This window comes from Siphateles boraxobius, unplaced genomic scaffold (genome assembly GCF_051911475.1).
Source record: "Siphateles boraxobius isolate OS27281-9 unplaced genomic scaffold, OSU_SipBor_1 6, whole genome shotgun sequence".
NCBI lineage: Eukaryota > Metazoa > Chordata > Actinopteri > Cypriniformes > Leuciscidae > Siphateles > Siphateles boraxobius.
This window is the reverse complement of record NW_027509186.1, coordinates 22,121,379-22,142,317: the sequence shown is the minus strand read 5'-3', so window position 1 is coordinate 22,142,317 and position 20,939 is coordinate 22,121,379. Positions and strand designations below refer to the sequence as shown.

The 20,939-nt window shown below is 40.4% G+C and overlaps 2 protein-coding genes across 7 annotated transcripts in view; one reads left to right on the top strand and one right to left on the bottom strand.

The window, feature by feature from the left end:
- Positions 1–1,348: 1,348 nt before the first annotated feature.
- Positions 1,349–5,348, bottom strand: serpinh1b (serpin peptidase inhibitor, clade H (heat shock protein 47), member 1b). Of its 2 annotated transcripts, XM_077208211.1 has the most exons (6): positions 5,096–5,348; positions 4,360–4,407; positions 3,213–3,826; positions 2,691–2,789; positions 2,370–2,602; positions 1,349–2,283 (listed from the first exon to the last, which is right to left on the bottom strand). In XM_077208211.1, exons 3-6 carry the CDS (start codon positions 3,793–3,795, stop codon positions 1,981–1,983), a joined length of 1,218 nt encoding a protein of 405 aa, XP_077064326.1. In that variant the 5' UTR covers positions 3,796–3,826; positions 4,360–4,407; positions 5,096–5,348; the 3' UTR covers positions 1,349–1,980. The 2 variants fall into 2 exon arrangements, with proteins under 2 accessions (XP_077064326.1, XP_077064325.1); XM_077208210.1 differs by lacking the exon at positions 4,360–4,407 and having other exon boundaries at positions 5,096–5,264.
- A 9,414-nt stretch (positions 5,349–14,762) lies between these two features.
- Positions 14,763–20,939, top strand: part of gdpd5b (glycerophosphodiester phosphodiesterase domain containing 5b) — a 56,286-nt gene continuing 50,109 nt past the window's right edge. For 2 of the 5 annotated variants that reach the window (XM_077208203.1, XM_077208202.1), the window contains exons 1-2: positions 14,779–14,809; positions 15,002–15,101. The gene's annotated coding sequence lies outside the window, so the exon portion shown is untranslated. Of the gene's footprint in view, positions 15,102–20,939 lie in introns of all 5 variants that reach the window. The other 3 variants (XR_013195942.1, XR_013195941.1, XM_077208204.1) reach the window with 3 other exon arrangements.

Below are 20,939 nucleotides of genomic sequence, written 5' to 3'. Positions count from 1 at the left end.
CCGAATACACGGACGCACCAGATAACACGTCAGCAGCGTCTTACGTCAGCAGCGTCACTGGCCTCGTGAAAGCGGATCCCCAACAGAACCGGAAGAGAATGCAATGCTGAATAAAGTCGTCGTTTCTGTTATTTTTGGAACAAAATGTATTTTCGATGCTTAAAAAAATTCTAACTAACCCCTTTACCCCAACTCCACCCTATATTCATGTAGCCTATCTGAATTAATGGTACTTTAACATGAAGATATAAACTAATCTTGAACCAATGAAGAACTATGCCTAACAACGACTACATGCCACTACATAGCATAGCACCCCCCCCCCCCCCCCCCCCCTTTTTCTCTCTCACCGATATAGGTCAAGGTGTGACGTGCCATTAAGAGTAGGCTATATAAAAAAAATAAAAAATAAAGAGTAGGCTATGCATTGTCTAACAAACCCCTGATACATAAAAGTTGAAGTTGTTTTAGGTAATTATAATATAGTTAATGTGATCGTGCGTCTGTCGTTCCATCATATTTCGATGAGAAACATTTCTCAAAATAAGGTTGGACTCACTAACAAAATGTTCGAGAACATCAGGACGTCTTCAATGCATGCAGTTTTTTTGCTTACCACAAGATGGCCCTGTAAAATAGGTTTTTGCACTGTAGTCCTACAGTAGGTCCCATAGCCTACATTTAGTAGGCTGGATGTTATCTTTAATCATATCCCTTAAACAAGTTGTTTTCATTTATGAACAGCATATTACATTAAGTCTGCAGGGTTATCCTGACAATGTTTACGCATTGGTTAATTATCTTGACCAAAACTCATCTTTGGCTATTTCTTTAAGCTTTCCAGATTGGCCATATCACCATGAGAGCCCTTCACTCCAGCCTCTAACCCGTCCTTTGTATAAGTCCACTCATTAACACATTCAGCCGGGATGGATCTGCTGTAAAAGGAAGTAACTGATTCCCCACATCAAATGTGCTCTTTGTTGTTTTGGGGTTTATGGTGGTGCCATAAAGACAGCAGGCTGTCTGGGAAATATATGTCTCTTAGCAGGTGAGGAGGTGAGACAACAATGTAAGCCCTCAGTAGAATAAACACACCGATGAAGCTCCACATTCCAGCACACAGAGGAATTTGCCACATCAAACCAGGCGGAATGACTGGGATTAAACTAAGGCTTGACAGAGCAATGACAATGTGCTATGCCTTTATCTGTCATTATTGATATTGATTTTCAGTCATTCATGACAGTGTGCCTTTTATTTTATTATTATACTTTATGTATTTATTTATTTATTTAAAGCATTACTTAAAACATATAATTAAAAAAAGAATCCAGGACAAAATGTATATTTTTCATTTCAGTTTATTGAAAAAACATAAACAGAAGGAAAATAGATTTTTTTTAAAAAGATCAGCACACTTTCTCAAAAGATATGCTAAAGACAATGAAACATGACATCTAACAAAATGGAGAATTTAGAAGACAGGCATCAGTGCAGGAGTCAAAAAATCTTGATGGTAGTGAAATCAGAGAACCTACAATTGTGCTTGAGGAACACTTGCATAGGACTACCTTTTCCCTTTAAACGTTAAAGATAAGGCAAACCCTACACAGATCTCACATGCTCATAAAGAGGGCTTCTACAAGCACAATCTTAAATACCACAGTACTACAGCTTAACATCAATGGCACTACACTTAATGTAAGCATAGTGTCTGATTGAATAATGCACATTAACTAATTGATGTCAAAACATTGTATACATTTGTGGGGTTCCAATTCCTCACCTATAGGACTGCATTGCTCCTGATGTATATCACCAACCTCCTTAAAACAATGTTTTTGTACTGACAGGTTGACTTAGATTGTCTAAACACAGATAATCCATTGGAATGGGCTCATGAGGTAATAGTCACACCATTAACAACAATAAAACAATTTTAAAACCCCGTAAAATAGAATTAAAATAGCCTAAAAGTTACAATTCATCTCTCATTTTGTCACCCTTAGGCCGAACAAGCCTGCCAATAAAAAGTATGGAGTTGGTCTTGTTGTCTTTCACAAGGAAAATGAAGGGATGGTCGGCGTAGAAGAGCTTGGGGTTCCTGATCTTCTCACTTCCGTAAATACTGGCGTCAAATGGGTTTCCCTCTGTGTCCCACTCGAAGGCAGAGGCATGGAAGACATTGGCGAGGTAAAGATCTTTCTTGCCAGAAATGTTGGACAGGTCAGCTTTAGATTTGTCCACAGCCTCAGTGAGACCAAGTTCTCCCAGGTGTTTCTGAAAAGCAAGGAAAAAGAAGCTCATACATTGTGCATAAAATGTTAGTTGTGGTTTGCAACCAGCTATATGCAAAAATGATTCACCTGAAGGTCGTGGCTGACTTCCATGCTAACTTTAGGCAGTGAGATGGCGACGGCTCTCTCCTCGAGCTTGCTGACCCAGGTGTTCACCTGCTGGCGAGTGAGCAGTTTCTCCAGTCTCTCCAGAGGCTCCACGTGGTAGGGCATGATGAAAATCATGCTGGACTTCTTATGTGCCAAAGGCATGCTGACCACAAACAGCTTGTTTTGTGTGTCTTCGTAGAAGCCGTAGATGCCTGTAAAAGACCAAGTTAAATACTGTTGAGTTCTTTTGAAGGTAATAGATTTAGGGTCAGAGACTTTAAGATAAGCTGCTGGTTTTACCTGTGCGATGCATCATTGGAACCGAGACCGTGTGAGACCGGGAAACCAGGAAACCACGGTTATCAACCATCTTGTGATGGAACTTCTCATCCCAGTGGGCTGTGGAAACAGAAACAAACATTAACATTTTTAGTCAGTAATGTTTTCTTGTTATTTTTGCCTCGCTCTCTCTGAGATCAATAATTAAATATAATTTATTAAGTAATAATTATAATATAATTTTATGGACATTCCTAGAACTATCAGAGTAAATGTGTTTTTTTTTTTTTTTTAAAAAGCCACGACATCACAATGGGGGCTAGTTCCAGATCTATAATTAAAAATAATTTAATAATTAATTTAATTTGATGATATATGAAATAGACTTTCCTGGAATTATTCAAATAAAAATCCATCCTAAGAAAATAACAAATGGGGCTTTTCCCAGGTCAATAATAAATATAACTGAATAATTAAATATATTCCTAAAACTATTCAAGTAAATATCTATATTAATGTTAAAGAGCCAACATAAATGCTTACGTTTAAAGAACATAGCATTGACGATCATAGCACCGTCTGTGTTTTTCACATCCTTGGTAATTTCTGGCAGCTTTCCGGCAGTGGACGTGGCAGCCCACTCATTGATGGAGTTGATGGCGCTTCTCTTATCACGGAAGTTGATCTTCGAGTGTTCGTAGTTGTAGTGCTTCTTGCTATTCTTGACGAAGTCCTCTGAGAAGCTGACAGAGCTGGGGCCGTATAGCCTGTTGCTGATCTTCCACGTGACGTTGCGGGCCTGGGGGTCGCTCACCTCACTCAGAAGCTCGGACAGGCCTGTATGCAGATGGTCGTCCTTCAGGGCGTCAGCCTTCAATAGGCTCTTCACCTGGGACGCAGTGGAGGATTTGCTTCCCATGGCTACCATGCCCAGAGAGGAGGCCACCACCACAGGAGAGATGAGGATGTTGTCAAGTCCCTTTTCTTTGGCGATGTTGTGGTAGAGATTGAAGGCCAGGTTTGCGCTGGTATCTGCCATGGAGCTTGCATGAGTACTCAGCTTTTTGTCCTCACCGGACACGGCCACAGCCAAAAGGCATAGAGCAATGAGGTTGGACGCCCACATGCTTGCTGTATTTTCGGGTAGTAACGAAAGCCTAGAGGAGAAGAGGGGAGATCAGTGATACTGAGTGCAAATTCACCAATTCTTCACCAATGCTAATTTTAATGTCTATGTGTTTGTTCTAGGAACAACAGGCTGCATAGTTAATAGTTTGTTCATGAGTTTATATCAGTTTGAAATAATTTTGTATATTTGAATATATATACCCTCAATTGGTAAACCTTCAGAAATGATGATTGTAGGCCATGATTTCTAGGTCAAACGAGTTAAACAAAAGCAATAGCAATGACTAATCAGACAGGAATGTGTGGCTTAACATGAGCTTGCTTATTTGATAAAGTTCTGAAATGTGACAAATCACTTTTAATTAAATATCAGAAGTTTTTACTGCATATAGAAATTACGTTGCATGTTGAAATTATGATTTAAAACTATTCTTGAGTGTAAAGTTGGTTATAAGATGTTATGTGTCCTTATCCACTATCAAGCACAGTATGTAAGTCAGCGTGGTTGATTATTCACATATTTTTTTCATCTTTGTATGTTGCTTTTTATCATCTGTGATACCTTGATACGTTTTCATATTCATAGTTGTCAACGATTGCGATTTTCACTCTGAAAGACAAGAGGTGCATTTGGGTAATCTACACAAAAATAAATGTATGTACATTGGTTATAGTGCAAATCAAAGTCACAAAATCAGTGACTTGAGCTCCTTGCTTCTTGTCCTAATTAAGGTTCGATTGAAGCAGACATTTGAGAAGTCTGCTCTGCTGCTACTTCATGCACAAAGAGAAAGAAAGACACGTAGACTCTTCTTATTGGTTAGAAGATCTTAGGGAGAAACTTTCAACCAATCAGAACTTCCACAGTAGACCCGCATGTGAATTGCACTGATTGAGTGATAGCAGAAAACCACTCCCAATTGGAAAATTTGATCACTCTTTACAGTTTAGTGTAAAGAAAAAAAGAAAAACAATTGCACAAATTTGCATCACTAAGAAGAAACTAAACGTATATATAAAACAACTATTAATATTACACATCCTATAACTGTGCTATGCATATAAACTAAGCATAAGATGAAAAGAGTAAAGAAAATTGTTTCCCCTAAATCATTACCAACCTTAGTTGGTTATGGATTAAGTTGCAAGTAAATACATTTTAAAAATACAAAAAAACTTGTAATAAGAGTAAAAAAAGTATTCTCTGACAATGTGTGCAGCAGACTTTTTAGGATACAAAATAAAGCCATTCCAAATAAATATTTGTGAAATACACCTCCTCCTCCCCCAATAATTACCTTGGACAGCTGTTTGGATTTGTTTCTCTTCTTTCCTTGGATGTGCTCTTCTTCTTTTCTCAGATGTGCTCCTCTTGTTTTCTCAGATGTGCTCCTCTTGTTTTCTCAGATGTGCTCCTCTTCTTTTCTCGGATGCTGCTCCTCTTCTTTTCTCGGATGCTGCTTTGCTGCAGAGTGTTTGAAGCAGAGGCCTTTATAGTCCGGGAAAGAAACTTCTAGAAGCTGGAGATGGGTTATTCAAATGAGGACGTCTGGGTTTCCTGGAGAAGCTGGGAGAGCCCTCCCTCAGGATCCAATGACCTCAACTCTGACATTCCACCACTGCATGGTCCTAAAGCCTTCTGAAATCTGCAAAAACATTTTTTTGCTAAACTCTGCAACTAAACAAGTGCTGTCTTTATTAAAACCTATGAAAAATCTTATATATTGCCATCAAGTGTGTAATGGAAGGATAATGTATTGCATTTTAACTCAGAGCACCGAGATTCACTCTGCTGAGTTGGCAGTGTTTTGCAGAACAGAATGTGTATTTTATAATAGAGTATAAAGGTTAAATAGACTGTTTGTCGAAAAAAATACACAAATGACTCCAGGATATATAAAATAACTGTTTTAATTTTATAATAGTTTTCCATCTTTGTCAGCATTCCTTCTAGATTATTCTGTTGGGGGATGCAAAGAAATGCTCACATCCCCAGCTCACATCCTCCCCCAACGCTGCCACGTCAAATCGTGAATTCTTTTTCAGGCTGTGGGTGTGGTGCAGGAATGGCTGCTGTACATTTGAAACTAACTTTTATTTTATTTTACTGAGCTTTTTTTGAATGTTATGTTAATCAGTCTTTTTTACATTTCTTGTTTTGTTGACCATATTGGTCTGAGCTCTTTTGCTATCCTAATCACTTTTTCTTTATGCAACTTTTACATTTTTCATCAAAAAGAATTTACAACACATTTACCTAATTTACCCACTTTATTACCTTTTTTCTACCCCTAATTATACACACACCCATGCTGCGTACCATACATTCCTGAAAAGGCATACAGTCCACTTAAAAAAGCAATTTTCTTTCTTTCTTTCTTTCTTTCCTTCTTTCTTTCTTTCTTTCTTTCTTTCTTTCTTTCTTTCTCTCTTTCTTTCTTTCTTTCTTTCTTTCTTTCTTTCTTTCTTTCTTTCTTTGTGAAAATGAGCAATCCATGCATTGAATGTGCATCAGAAATACATTAAAGATTAAAAAAGCTCTCAAATTGCTCTAAAATTGTCAGATTTTTATTAGGTAAATTTCTAAATGCCCGATCAGAACAAAAGCATGTGTTTTGTGCACTGACCACCTGTGTGTGGTATGTGTTGTACAAACATGTGGTGCTGCTGCTAATGACAATATGTTGTTTACTGGAGTCTCTTTAAACATCTCAGATCCACCAGCACTTCAGTATTGCATGAATCAGATGTCTTGCTTGTTACAGTAGCACAACACTTGCATGTTAGTTATCGGTTTAAAGAAATGATCAAAATGCTCATGGAACCTCAGAAAATCTGCACAAAGCAGTCATTGAGTTATGGGCTGAACTGAGGGGCTGTGCCAAACATGTATGATGTAAGATGTGAGCTAGGTTACTTCTCAAAAGCTGATGTAACTTATTTCAGTGTTGCACATGTTTTTAAATTCTTAATAAATAAGTAGAAAAGAGATTTCAGTAAGAGAAACAGACCCCTTTTGTTTGGTTTATGTGCAAAACAGATTCCTTCATTTTCTACCAGAATTCATGCAAATCACACAAATAGGCTATGTATAAATAGTTCAGAAGGCTGAGTATACAGAGACTTGTGAGCTCAAGCCAGCTCAGACCCCGTGTGCCTCACAGTCTCCACAAAGAGATGTCTCGCCTCTGATGTTCTTGCACTCAGACCAGCACCCCCTACTCGACGCCAGTGGTCTCGTCTCGTTTGGCGGATCGGAGGAAGATCCCCATGAGGTTACGCACGATGACTCAGTGTCATTGGTGGCCTCAGACGCGGAGGAATGGTCAGGCTCCGTAGATGACCCCGCCCCCTTACCGTCTCATCAGCGCAGCCACTCCAGAGCCGGTATCGATGCTGAACTCATCCGCGTCATTACCGCGTCCTTACCAGGAGCCTACTCGCAGCCGCTTGGATGAGTGATTTCTGCCGGAGCACTAGCAGGCCCCTCGCCAGAGAGCCACCCCGTTCTTCCTGGAAGTCCACGAAGAACTAACCAAATCCAGGTGCGTCCCCTTCTCTGCCCGCCTCCGACCGCTCTATGGACGAGACTGGACCCGACCCAGATGCGTTCCGTGACCTCTGCAGCGCCAAAGACCTGGCCCTGCATGCCACAAAAGCCACCGCCTAGGCCATTGGCAGAGCCATGGGCAGCCTAGTAGTGCCGGAGTGCATTTTCCGGTCTCTTCGACCCCGAAGTGGATGGATTCACTGAGCACTTCACGACGGCATATAAGGCATCACAAGCTATGTGACACTTCCTGCCCAAATGATCCAGCTCTGCAGCCTCGAGCCACCGTAAATCCACGCCGGCTCAGCAGCAGACAAAACCAGCGCCTGCAGCTACTCAGCCCCACACAGCGCCTGAGCAGTGGCTGCGCTTCGGTAAGACGAAATGCTTCCCACCTATGCGTCAGGGACCCCGGCCTAGAATCACGCTGGACCCTGAGCCGAAGAAGCAGTCCTGATCTGCAGACCAGGAAGAGGGGAGGGTTAAGTCCCGCCGAGGCCGGACCGCCCTTCAAAAAGCCCCGAGTGTTCTGTTTAGCTCAAGCCAATGTTGCGGGTGTAAGCGGTGGCCCCATTCAGGTTCGCGTCCCCTTGCACTCGACCGCTGTTATAGCGAACATAATAAAAAACAAAAATACTCGGTTAAAGAGCACTTTTCCTCTTCCACACCACACTAGAGTCGGCTCCCTACTCGAATGCAGCGCGCCGCCATTCGACTCTATAAAACCCCTAGCCAACCGGGCCGAGGCTTGGAAAGCCATACCTGGTGTCACGTTGGGTTATAAACACAATAGAACAGGGCTACTCCCTCCAATTTGCTTGCAATCCACCCCGCTTTGTGGGCATAACCCACACTTCGGTGAAGAGCAACCAGTCTCACGTCCTCCGCGCCAAAGTGATGAGCTTATTAGAAAAAAGGGGCTATAAGCTGTGCCACCGGCATGTGCAAGTGCAGGTTGTCTTGTGCCCATAAAAGGAGACTCTTAAGAGGTCTCTTGGTCCCCACTCTCAACGAGCCCAGCGAGTCAGGCTTCTACAGCCCCTATTTCCTTGTTCCCAAAAAGGACGCCTCAGGCCCATCTCAGACACCTGAACAAAGCCGTTATCAAACGGCCTTTCAGGATGTTATCTCTGAAACAGATCCTCATGCAGGTTCGCCCAATGGATTGTTTTTTCTCAGTGGATCTGAAAGATGCTTACTTTCATATCCCAATAATTCCCCGTCACAGACCATTCTTGAGGTTCACGTTCCACGGGATGGCCTATCAGTATACAGTCCTACCATTTGGACTGTCCCCCGCACTTTTCCGAAGTGTATGAATGCAGCACTTTCCCCTTTGAAACAAATGGGAATACGCATCTTGAACTACCTCGACGACTGGCTCGTTTTGGCCCGGTCGGAGGAGGAACTGAACCATCACAAATCTGTGCTCCTCAGGCATTTAGAATGCCTAGAACTCCTAATAAATATGCGGGTCCGGTTTTAGACTCGGCCCAAATGAGGGTGTGGCTGTCAGACGAGCGCTCGCTGGCTATCCAGTATCTCGCGGGCTCGTTGAGAGTGGGGACCAAGAGACCTCTTAAGAGTCTCCTCTTATGGGCACAAGACAACCTGCACTTGCACATGCCGGGCAGACTGAACCAGGGAGCAGATATGCTGTCCTGAGGCAAAGTGTCCCCAGGGAAATGGACCCTCCATCCCCAAACGGTTCAAATGATCTGGAGTGTTTTCGGGACGGCAGAGGTAGACCTCCTCGCCTCTGAATACAACTGTCATTGCCCAACATATTTCTCATAGAGCAGGGACGGGCTGGTCCACGACTGGCCCAGCCTTCCCCTGTACGCTTTTCCTTCGGTCTCGCTCCTCCCTCAGGTCATAAAAAGGATCAGGGAGGGAGGACATTGAGCGTCCAACTTGAGTCCAGTACGTGTCGTTTCGCGTATCATAGCATGGCTTGATTGGATTGGTTACCCATAGCGTATAGCTAAGCAATACGACTGACTGTTCGAAAGGGAACGTCTCGGTTTCTCACCTATCCTCAGTTCCCCAAGATAAGGGAACAAGTATTGCGTATATACGGCCGTGTTATGGCGCACACGACTTGGTGATTCGTCGATTATTTATAGGCAGATGCCCTGCCCCTTCTGCCGGGCTCTGCTCTTAGCTCGGCGGGCTTCGCACTGATTGGTCCTCGCAGTTACGCCGCTCTGCAATTGATTCGTGCAATTCTCACTTACCAGCCAATAGCGTGTGAGTAATCCTCAGGACTGTTATGGCCGTGCAGTAGCACTGCGTTATTTTATAAAAGGCTTCAGTATTTCAGAGAAAAGGAGTTTTCCCCACAGCGTATAGCTACGCAATACTCGTTCCCTTATCTCAGGGAACTGAGGTTATGTCAGTAACTGAGACGTTTTCATCATTAGACTGATCTGGAACCCCTATTTGTTTTTTGTTTTGTGTCTTTTTTAAAGATCACAATTTTTTTGCAAGACAAAATTATTTCTTAAGGCTCTTCACACCAAGCACGATAACTATAACTATAACTTATAATAAAGATCTAATATAAAAAGATATATAAAAGAATAGCAGAGTCCACACCACAACTTTATTGCAAACTTCACAGAGAAAGGATATCGCTGAAATCACTTTCAAAACGATTTTTTTTCAGCTGATGAACGGTAAAAACATTGACAGCCAATCAAAATTGTTGTGAGATTGTCTTTTGTCCATGTTAAGCTACCGTAGTTCGGGGTATGCTAACCACGAGAGTCGAACGCATAGCTTATGTTATTCTGTACTAGCTGAATAAAACCCTCTTTAATAGACCATGACCCGTGTGCAAAACCGTGTCGCTGGTGCAATGCTCATGGCTGCACCAGCCCTTTGTTATTACGACGCCAACAAACCAACAGTGGTCAGTGCCGACGCCAGCAGTTATGGCCTTGGTGCTCCCCTGTTGCAAGACCATGATGGAGAGTTGCGGCCCGTTGCCTTTTGCTCGCGCACACTCACTGATGCGGAGAAGAGGTATTCGCAGATCGAAAAGGAGTGTCTGGCATTTGTTTGGGCTTGTGAACGTTTCGCCCGCTACATCCAAGGTATGGGCCGAGTCCGTTTACAAACTGACCACAAGCCACTGGTGCCATTGATCAACTCATACGATCTGGACAAAACGCCACTACGATGTCAGAGACTGCTTATGCGCCTCATGCGATTCAACGTCACTGCTGAACATGTTCCCGGTAAGCAGCTAGTAGTCGCAGATACACTCTCCAGACATCCACTGAAAGACAGTTACATGCCCGAAACGGAAACCCAAGTAAAGGCATATGTGAACACTATGGTGGCTAGCAAACCAATCAAGTCACCCAAGCTCGAGGAAATTCGCAGAGTCACGCAAAGAGATGCTGAACTTCAAAAAGTAATCACATTCATCAGAAAAGGGTGGCCTCGCAAAATGGCGGAGGGCTCACCACTGCGTGGATACTATGCAGCCAGGAATCACTTATCAGAGTCGGACAGTCTGGTCCTATACCACGACCGCATAGTAGTTCCAGCAGTACTCAGAGCTGAGGTCCTGGACCAATTGCACGGAGGTCACCAGGGCCTCACCAAGTGTCGGGAGCGAGCCAAGTTGACAGTTTGGTGGTCAAACATCGGAGCACAGTTCACAAACAAAGTGAAATTATGTGACTTTTGCAGAGAACACAAACCTACACAAAGACGTGAACCACTGGTAACCACTCCCCTGCCCAGTGGCCCAGTGGCCCATGGCAAAGGATTGCTGTTGACCTGTTCGAGTTGGAGGGTAAGACTTTTCTTGTCGCTGTCGATTACTTCTCTAGAGACATTGAGATTGCTTCCCTCACCACCATTACCAGCAAGCAGGTTATTAACAAGCTTAAGCACATTTTTGTGAGATGGGGCATCCCGCTAGAACTGGTCAGTGAGAACGGGACACAGTTCACGTCAGCAGAGTTCCGGGATTTCAAACAGAGGTATGGTTTCACTCACATTACCTCCAGCCCACATTATCCACAGTCGAACGGAGCTGCAGAAAGGGCTGTTCAGACTGCCAAGTACATCCTAAAACGGCCGGATCCCTGCTTGGCCCTTTAGGGGATATCGCTCTACACCAATCGCAGCAACAGGTGAAAGTCCAGCACAGCTCATGACTGGTAGACAAATCCGTACTACGGTTCGGGTACTAGAAAAGTCATTGCTGCCACGTCCATTCAACCCGGATCAAGTCTACATGAAGGACGCTACAGCGAAAAGTTCATACAGATTCTACTACAACCGCAGTCATTCGGCACGTGCGCTCCCTGAACCTCACCCTGGTCAAACTGTTAGAGTGAAGCTCGATGGGGAGAAGGGATGGGCCACACCTGCCAGGGTCATAAGTAAGTCCAAGGAGCCGAGATCCTACCTCGTGGAGATGGCCAATGGGAATGTGACCCGTCGGAACAGGCGTCACCTCCAGACTGTTCATGAGACCCAACCTCCTGGGGAACAGCAATGTGCTCAGTCTACAGCTTCTCCTCAGGACAGCGGTTCCCCACCGACAGATGTGATGGCGCCGCCGGAATAACCAGTGAGCCAGCTACCAGCAGGCCCTTCCTCAAGGCCTCCCCTTCCACCATCTACTCCTGTAAAAAGAACCTCAAGGGGCCGTGAGATAAAAGTGCCTCTTAGGCTGTGAGACTGATGATATTAAAAAGGGCAGAATAACCCCTTCCAGGACTGAGGGCAGTCTACCCCTGTGACGTCCTGCTCCGTTCTGAGATTATTTGCAGAATGGAAACAAAAGGAAGATGTTATTTGATTAAACAGTTAACATAGTTGTTGCATTTATTTTGTTATATTGTTTAAGGAAATTTAAGATTTAATTAATATTGCAAAATACTGATGTTTGGGATCTTGTTATTGCTAACTTCCAAAAGGGGGAGATGTTGTGAGATTGTCTTTTGTCCATGTTAAGCTACCGTAGTTCGGGGTATGCTAACCACGAGAGTCGAACGCATAGCTTATGTTATTCTGTACTAGCTGAATAAAACCCTCTTTGATATAGACCACGACCCGTGTGTTGCCTCATATCATGACAAAAATCCACCCTGTTTTAAAGAGCTCGAGCAGTTAATGTGGCAGATGACAAACGTAGGCAAAGCACGCACTTAGAATAAATCGTCCGCTGGTGCACACGCTTGTGTTTATTATCGTTAAAGTTATCTTTATAAAGGCTAGTTATCGTTTATTGTATGAACGGGCCCTTATTCATATCTTTCATGGGTGCGGTTTTTATACCACTGTAACGTAAGATGTGGACTATGTCATTGGAAAATAAAAGCAAAATTTAGGCAAACCTCCTCAGTAAGTAGGCTACACAGTTTGTGCGTTAGGTTAGGTGAGAATTATTAAGTATGATTTTAGCTCTGTCGTGACTAAATGGAACACACTCTTTGCGCAGACTGATGAGGAGTAATTCCCTTCATTGTCTAGGGCCTGGGCCTTTAATGACCAGGCTTTTAGTCATCAAGGATAAGGAGTAATTGGCTGTGACCTTAGTCACTTTTACAAATTGAAGTCACAATGATTAGTTCTTAAATTGTTAATCTCAAAATGTGGCTTGGTATGTTTTAAGTTTTGAGGTAATTATTCAGATAACCTTGCCTTTGAAATAGGAACAAAAAGTTGCATAACTCAAAACTTTTTTTTCACCCTACACCATGTTGATCACTAGATGGCGATAAAAGAAAGTGGTTGAATAATACAGTGCTGGCTTTATCAAATTCATGGGTACAGGCTGTTCCTTTCCTTTTCCCTCATTAAATAAAATGAAATTGGTATTTGGGGTTTGATATTTTAAAACTTTTGTTTTTCTACTGTCCTTTTATCAGACCTTTTTTAACTCCAAATTCATGGAAAATAAAGATCCACAAGTACAACAGACAAAGAGAGGAGTTTGGAGATGAATGAGCTGATTAGAGGATAGGTGTCCAGTTTATTTGAACAGGTCCTAAAATGTCAGGGCAAGCAATTACCCTGATGCAACCTAAACAACAGACTACTTTTTAGTGTTGGTTCTTCACTTCCACTATTTAATGCATTATTTACTAGTACTAACTTAATTTAACAGTTTTTACATTTTTCCACAGGTAGAAGAATTGTTGAACAATTTTACTCTGTTTTTTTGTGTGTTTTTTTTAGGTTTAGGTTTTGGCACTTCCTATGTGAAAACACACACACACACACACACACACACACACACACACACACACACACACACACACACACACACACACACACACACACACACACACACACACACACACACACACACACACACACACACACACACATATACACACACACACACACACACACACACACACACACACACACACACACACACACACACACACACACACATATACACACACACACACACACACACACACACACACACACACACACACACACACACACACACACACACACACACACACACACACACACACACACACACACACTCACACACACACAAAAAATCATGGACATGATTCGAACAGGTTAAATGGCTCTGAAAAAAAGTCGCCAAAAATCAAGTTCAAATTTGGAACACAACTTGTTTAGAATCATGGCTTGGATTTTCTTGCAGTTTTAGAGTAAAACTTTTTTTTAAAAATATATGTTTCATGTAAAAATTTAAAATAGTATTTTTGTGCATTTTTCAATCTGACAAGTGTCATCTTTGAAAAGAGATGAAACTTAAGACTGTGCTCTGCATTCAAGATTTACAACATTTAATTACCAGGTCTATGCTCAAAAAGTGAATAAATGGATTATAAATACAGTGTAAATATAATTAAGTAGCATAAAATCCCCTAAAATAACAAATTATGAAATAAAAACCATTATAAAACTAAAATATAATTAATTAATTTCATTGAAATACATTTTTCTGTCTTTTTTGACCGACATGCAAAGAGCAGAGGGTTAAATGCCTTTTAAGTAAAAATTAAATAAGAATATAAAAAGATAATGAAATAAGTTAGAAATAAGTGTACATAGGAACTATATATAGGATTATTACATTAAAAGCCTTTGTTTTAATAAAAGATAATAAGGACTTTTTGTAATAATTCATTCTTGCACTTGAGTTCCTTCCTCTATATTGGTCAACTTCTTTTTTATACTATGCAAATTATGTTTTTTTACTTTGACAGTTTACGACTAAGAAAGTAATTTTCAAATGAATGATAAATACACGAAATAAAACATAACAAATGTTGTATTTTTAGCTCATGCCATTGCATTGAAAATTGGACTCCTTCAACTGGACAGTAGGGAGCACAATAAGACAGAGCAGCATTTGGCCCCGCCCTCAGTATAGGCCCCGCCCATAAGCTAGCGGCAGGACTGCTCTGTGCTGTCTCGCTGTCTGCCAGAAGCACGAGCACAGGTACACACAAAGACCACCCGGAGCCCAGCAAACAAACAACATGCCCTTTTAGTTCAGACACTTTTTATTTTTTTTCAAATTGCTTCTCGTGTCTTCCGTTGTACTCGCACTTTTAATTTACGTTAGTCTCATATTCTTTTAATATCCTTCGATTGAGTTGCTGTGTCAGTTGTTGGCTACCTGTCCCGTTAGGTGTTGAAGGAAGGAAGGACGGAAGGAAGGAACGCACACAGGAAACGTTCCTCCAGAGTTCACTAGCTAAAAAACTACAGGGCAAACGCGTCGAGATAAGGTAAGAAACTCCCTATAAACGTGTTTTTCTTATTTTCATTTTATCATCCGCACTTTAAACGATTTGTTTAATCGCTGACCACCATTAAATGGTGGAAAAACTGTTTAGCCCTACATGTATTGTGTTAAATTGATGCAAGGCTGTTCGTTTAATGTAATATTTAATGTAATATTAAACGGTAATCAGGTGTTAGGACACAGACGGTATACGTTCCAATGAATGTTGACAGGGCGAGGTGGGGGAGTAAAAAAAAAAAGTTGAGTTGGTTGATCTCGCAAGTTATATACATTTTAAACACATAGTGCTATATGTTGGACTTTCAAATATTTCAGCACCCACAAAAGTTAGATTACAAGCTATGTAACCGAAATCGCGTTGTAGCCATAGCAACAGTATGGCGTTCTCGCACTTATCCAAGTGGTGCTCACTGCAGAGCCAGATGACGTCCAGCTTTCCCTCTCTGAACGTCATTGGTTAAGCTTGACCTAGGCTGCATCCGAAATGCCATACTTCCCCTCTGTATAATAGGCGAAAAACTGTATGTGACAAAATAAGTTTGTCTGAATTCACAGTACTCATTAAAGAGTCGGCAAATGTACACGTATGACCTACTACTCCTGATGAGATTCTGAAGTGAGCACATGATAGACACTTTGTGAACGGCAGTGAAGCGGAGCCACTAACACTGTTAGGTCACATGATAATGACAACATGACAAATGTAGCACGTCCTAGTACATGTAGCCTAGTACAGACTCATACTATATAGAACATTATTTTTTAGCGGTCGTGAAATAATTACTTTTTCAAAATAAGTAACTATTGGAGAGTATGTGATTCACATACTTCCATACTAGTAGGCCAAAAACAGTATGTGAATAAATAAGTTTGTCTGTGAAATCACAGTCCTCATAAATGAGTAGGCAAAAAACAACCCGGATGGCCTACTACTTTGGCGAGATTCTGAAGTTGCGTACACTTTACTATCAGGTCACATGATAATGACCGCATAGCGAATGTAGTATGCCCGGATTGCAAACATACTACACATTCATACTATAGAACATTTTAGCTTTTGTGAGGTAATTACTTGCTCAAAATAAGTACCTTCTCAAGAGACTATGTGATTTCGGATGCAGCCTCCAGTTTCACCTAATCTAATGGAACTAATGGGTCTAATGGGTGGAGGGATACAGTTATGGGTGTGGTTATGGTGTGGTTGGACCTTCTAGCTCCACCCATTACACCCAAATTACTTCGTTAGGATCATCATCAGATAAAACATGAGTCGCTTTCCAATTTGCATACTTATGCACTATTCTATGACGTTTTTTAGTATAAATAGTGCGAGTAGTGTGTTCACACCACTGATCTAGAGAATCAGTACATAGGAGTGTACATCAGTACATCACACATAGTACATTGGATGGATATACATAGTGCATAAGTACAGTGTATAGTATGTCATTTGGGACGCAACTATAAACCTTGTCCTGTTAATTTAGATTTACATAATTTTGCAAATATGTTACCACAAAATGAGTGTTTTGTTTTGAATGCTATTAAGATTGATGTTTACATTTAAGTTTAGCACAAGGCGCACCAAAAGACATTTTATGTTGCACCAACATCAACGGATTGTTTTGTAAACGAACTGTATTGTTTGGAATTCCTCTTGCTTGGCACACGGATACGTCGTTTCTGTTGACGCCAGGTGACACGATCGCATCTGGTTTCCCCCTCAACATTCATTTGTTGTTCCTGGAGCAACATTCATGTTTACTCATCATATTAAGCTCTTGAATCTCCTCAAATTTGAGCTTGTTTTGGATATCCAAAAGAGTGGTGACAGTTTACTCTGGTTTGGCCATTCACTTTCATTATTTTACATGACACTATAGATTGTCAGAAAATGTGATAAAAATCCTGATAAACATTGAAATATTCTTACGCATGTAAAGTCAACACACTCAGTCATTAATAGGAATTTTGCCAGTCCAACAAAAGAATGTTGATCCAGGAACATGTTTTAATCAGGTAAATCACTTTAGGTATTTCAGATGATCTAATCAGTACAATCATAATAACCTATATATCTATGTCACTGGTTGTTAATCTTGCTTCGTTTAAACTTGTAATCTGTATCTTAATTGTTGCCCCCTGATTTGACCGATATAAATGCAGCTTGAAAAGTTAATTCTGACTGAGTCACATTTGTACGTTTTAATAAAGTGATTTATTTTTGAATACTAGTAGCATGAAGACTTTTAGATTTTAAATTCCATTTGATTAACAAATCTGAAATGCCATTAGAAACCAAACCAGACCAAAAACTGAAATTAAACCCATTGCTGTTGTATCTTGTAACATACACTTGAATTTTATATTAATGTTAGTTTGCAAAGAATAAAGATCTCTTCAAACATCAGCTGAGTAAAACACCACTGCCGCCCATCTCTAAGGAAACAGTCTTCATTTAGCTAGCATGAGAGGTTTAACATTGAATTATCCCTCCTTATCGTAAGTGAGCCGGGTGATGCTGTGAGATGACCTATTATTATTGTCAGTCCTGTGGGAGCTGAACCATGTGCTGTCTCTGATTAGTTCACACCCCCCTCCCACATGTCAAGGAATAATAGACGAGACTCTGAGACCAGCCCAGCGTTGCATCATTAGTGGACCAAATGACCAAATGAAATGTCTACCCTCTTAAGAAAACGCATCTGATGATGTGTGTTTTGATACTTGGGGGTCTTTAAAGGTGCAATAGGAGATTCTCCACAGAAACATTTTTTGTTATGCTGGTTGAAAGTCTCCTCATATCCTGATAGAAAAAACTATGTTAAGCGGTCCAGATGTATTTTTATAAATATATAGGCTATCATCTGTGGAAGGCGTAGGACGATAAAATGTTTGGTCCGAATGAAATGAAAGCATGTGTTCACTGTAAGTCAACATGTGTTTGCATACTACTGCGCAGCCTGTTCACACAGACATTGCATTGGGATAAGATGGAGTCAGGTAAACTTTTTTTTATTTTTATAGAAGTGATATGTAGTGATGACCTTAGCTTGCCAAATTTAGCTAATTTTGCAGCACAGGTTAAGTCAAAGCAGAGATGTAGTGTTTGATGATTAAGTAGGGTGATATCAGGTAAAATGGGCCATTTAAGGTTTGGGGGTCCCAGCTCCTCTGGAATTTAAAGCCAATGACTGCAAATGATTTCAAACTGTTGTCATAACTGTGCTTGACAAGTAACAGGTGATTTGATTAGTTTATGGTTGATATGGTGTGCGGGGGAATCATTCAAATCAAGACTACACCAGAAAGCTGCATGGTAAGTAGCCTGGCATACCAAATCTAACTTAACTACTATAAGGATGATAAATCTATAAAAAAACAAACATGCACATAAAAAAATATGCATAATATCTGTCTTGATGGCATCAATCAGAAATAATGTTGTTAGTTTGGTATATGAACATATTTTTTGAAAAAGTGATGTTTTTCTTGGTGGCTCAATTTACCTTAACCCACTAAGGTAAAATGGGCCACATGGTTTCAGCTAAAATGGGCCATCATCTGTGTGTGTTTGTGTGTGTCTGTGTGTTTGTAGTTTGACTGGCCCATTTTACCTGAACAACTGGCCCATTTTACCTGAAACTGCTCATGCAAAAAAAGTTGGCACAGCTAATGTTTCAAGAAATGTAGGGCCTAAATAATTATATTTTATTACATAATTTCAACACAAAATTATCAAAAACAGTCATTATTAATCATAAAAACACATGGAAAGGCATATACAGGGTTCTACGCTAAGGTTTTTCCCAAGGAGCACATGTGCTCCTAAATGAAAAAATCTAGGAGCACACAAAGACATTTTGGAGCGCAGTGAAAAATGTTCAAGTAACAGAGTTTAACAAACTGTTTATTTTATATATATATATATATATATATATATATATATATATATATATATATATATATATATATATATAATAAATATATATATATATATATATATATATATATATATATATATATAAACACAACGTGTGTGCTCCTTCTCTTTCTGTTCAACTATGGTGTGAAACCGTCGTTTTGATGCAGAAGTATAAATCACACTTTACAATCACTTTAGTAAAACAGAACAAGGGGAACGTGTTGCTCTGTGTTGCTTAGATGACTAAAATATAATGGGTTTAGTTCAATTGTAATGCATTCATTTAGAATTTCTCTAAAATGTCCAAACCCATATACTCCCGGAGAAAACATCTATTAACCTGTTAATATGAACGATTTTAAAGTTTGAACATACAATACATATACAGACTTAACTACTGTGACTTAAAAAAACTTAAAATTAAATAAAACCACTTTTCCTAAAGTAGAATAGTCTTCTTTCAATGAATGATATATGCTTTCTTTATAACTACTTGCATACATCATTCTTTATTATTTCAAGCAGCAGACATATTTATTTGTATGAATGAAATATAATGAATCCTTATTAAAGCTATTAACGAGCAGTGAATGCTTTTCTCTTTTTCTTTTGTTGCTTGATAAATATTAAGGACACAGACTGCATTAGGTTTATTACTCACTGTCACTTTAAGACATCGGATCATGTCCAATGACATGCGGATCCAATTGCACTGATGCACATCCGATTCACTCAAAACTGTTTAAGACTTAACCGACACAGTTTACTGCTGCGTCCTAATTCGCATACTATCCGTCCTAAATAGTATTCGAAAATAGAATACTCTCCAAAACGGACATTTCGACATAATGTTGTGTATTTGTCCATTCAGACACGAAAGAGAGGTAAATGCAGTCCACGCGCGTTGTGTGTGTGTGTGGCTGCACGCTTCGAGTCGAGTGTGTGCTCACAGAAAACTATGCGTCGTCGTCACTCTCGTTCAGATCTATATGGCTGCTCTACTCATTCTCCCAAACGTTTACATTTTTTAATATTTCATGAGACATGCAGCGCATGTGAACCCGTGTGCCGCTGGTAGAACAGCAGCACGTCCCTAATACTACAGGATAAATATGCGCATCTACAAACGCAGGACATCAGTTCTGACTGGATCGCTTCCCAAATCGTCACTATCTAACTTTTTTGTCTAGTTTTTATTCGTTGACGAAAATGTCAATAGATTTTCGTCATAGTTTTTGTCATTCAAAACTAGTTTTTATTTAGTTATCTTCTCGTTTTCGATTATGGTAGGTTGTAGTAACTCGCACATTGTGCTCGTAAATCATTTTTCCGGTTCGCACGGATCGATTTTTAGGGGCATATGCGAGCAAAATGGTCGCACTGTAGAGCCCTGATATATGGTATTGTATTATTGTCCCAAAGGATTTACCAAAAAGTGGCCCAATTTAGCTGATATCACCCTATAGCCTGCATCATATCATCAGCAAACAAATTGAAGCTTACTGCTGCACATAGTTTTCACATGACGTCAAACCTGGAGGGCAAAACAAGGCTTTCCTCCGCTTCTCTCTAGTTATTTTTTACCAGCTAATGTACTAAGATGGTGCTATTAAAGGGCAAATTCAGTACACCTTATTAATGATGCATACTACTGTGTATTTAAGCAGCAATTCCAAGAATATGAATGTTTAAATTTAACATTAAATTTCATGCTTAATATGGCTTATTTCATTTGATATTGGGGGACCAAATTTAATATACCCCTTATTAATATAACATCCTATGTACCGGGAAGTAGATGACTCCAGTATCTAAACGCAGTGTGCAACGTTTCACTTTAAGCATTTTCCCACAGAAAAACATTGAAGAAACCACTAAATATCTTAATATCCAAAA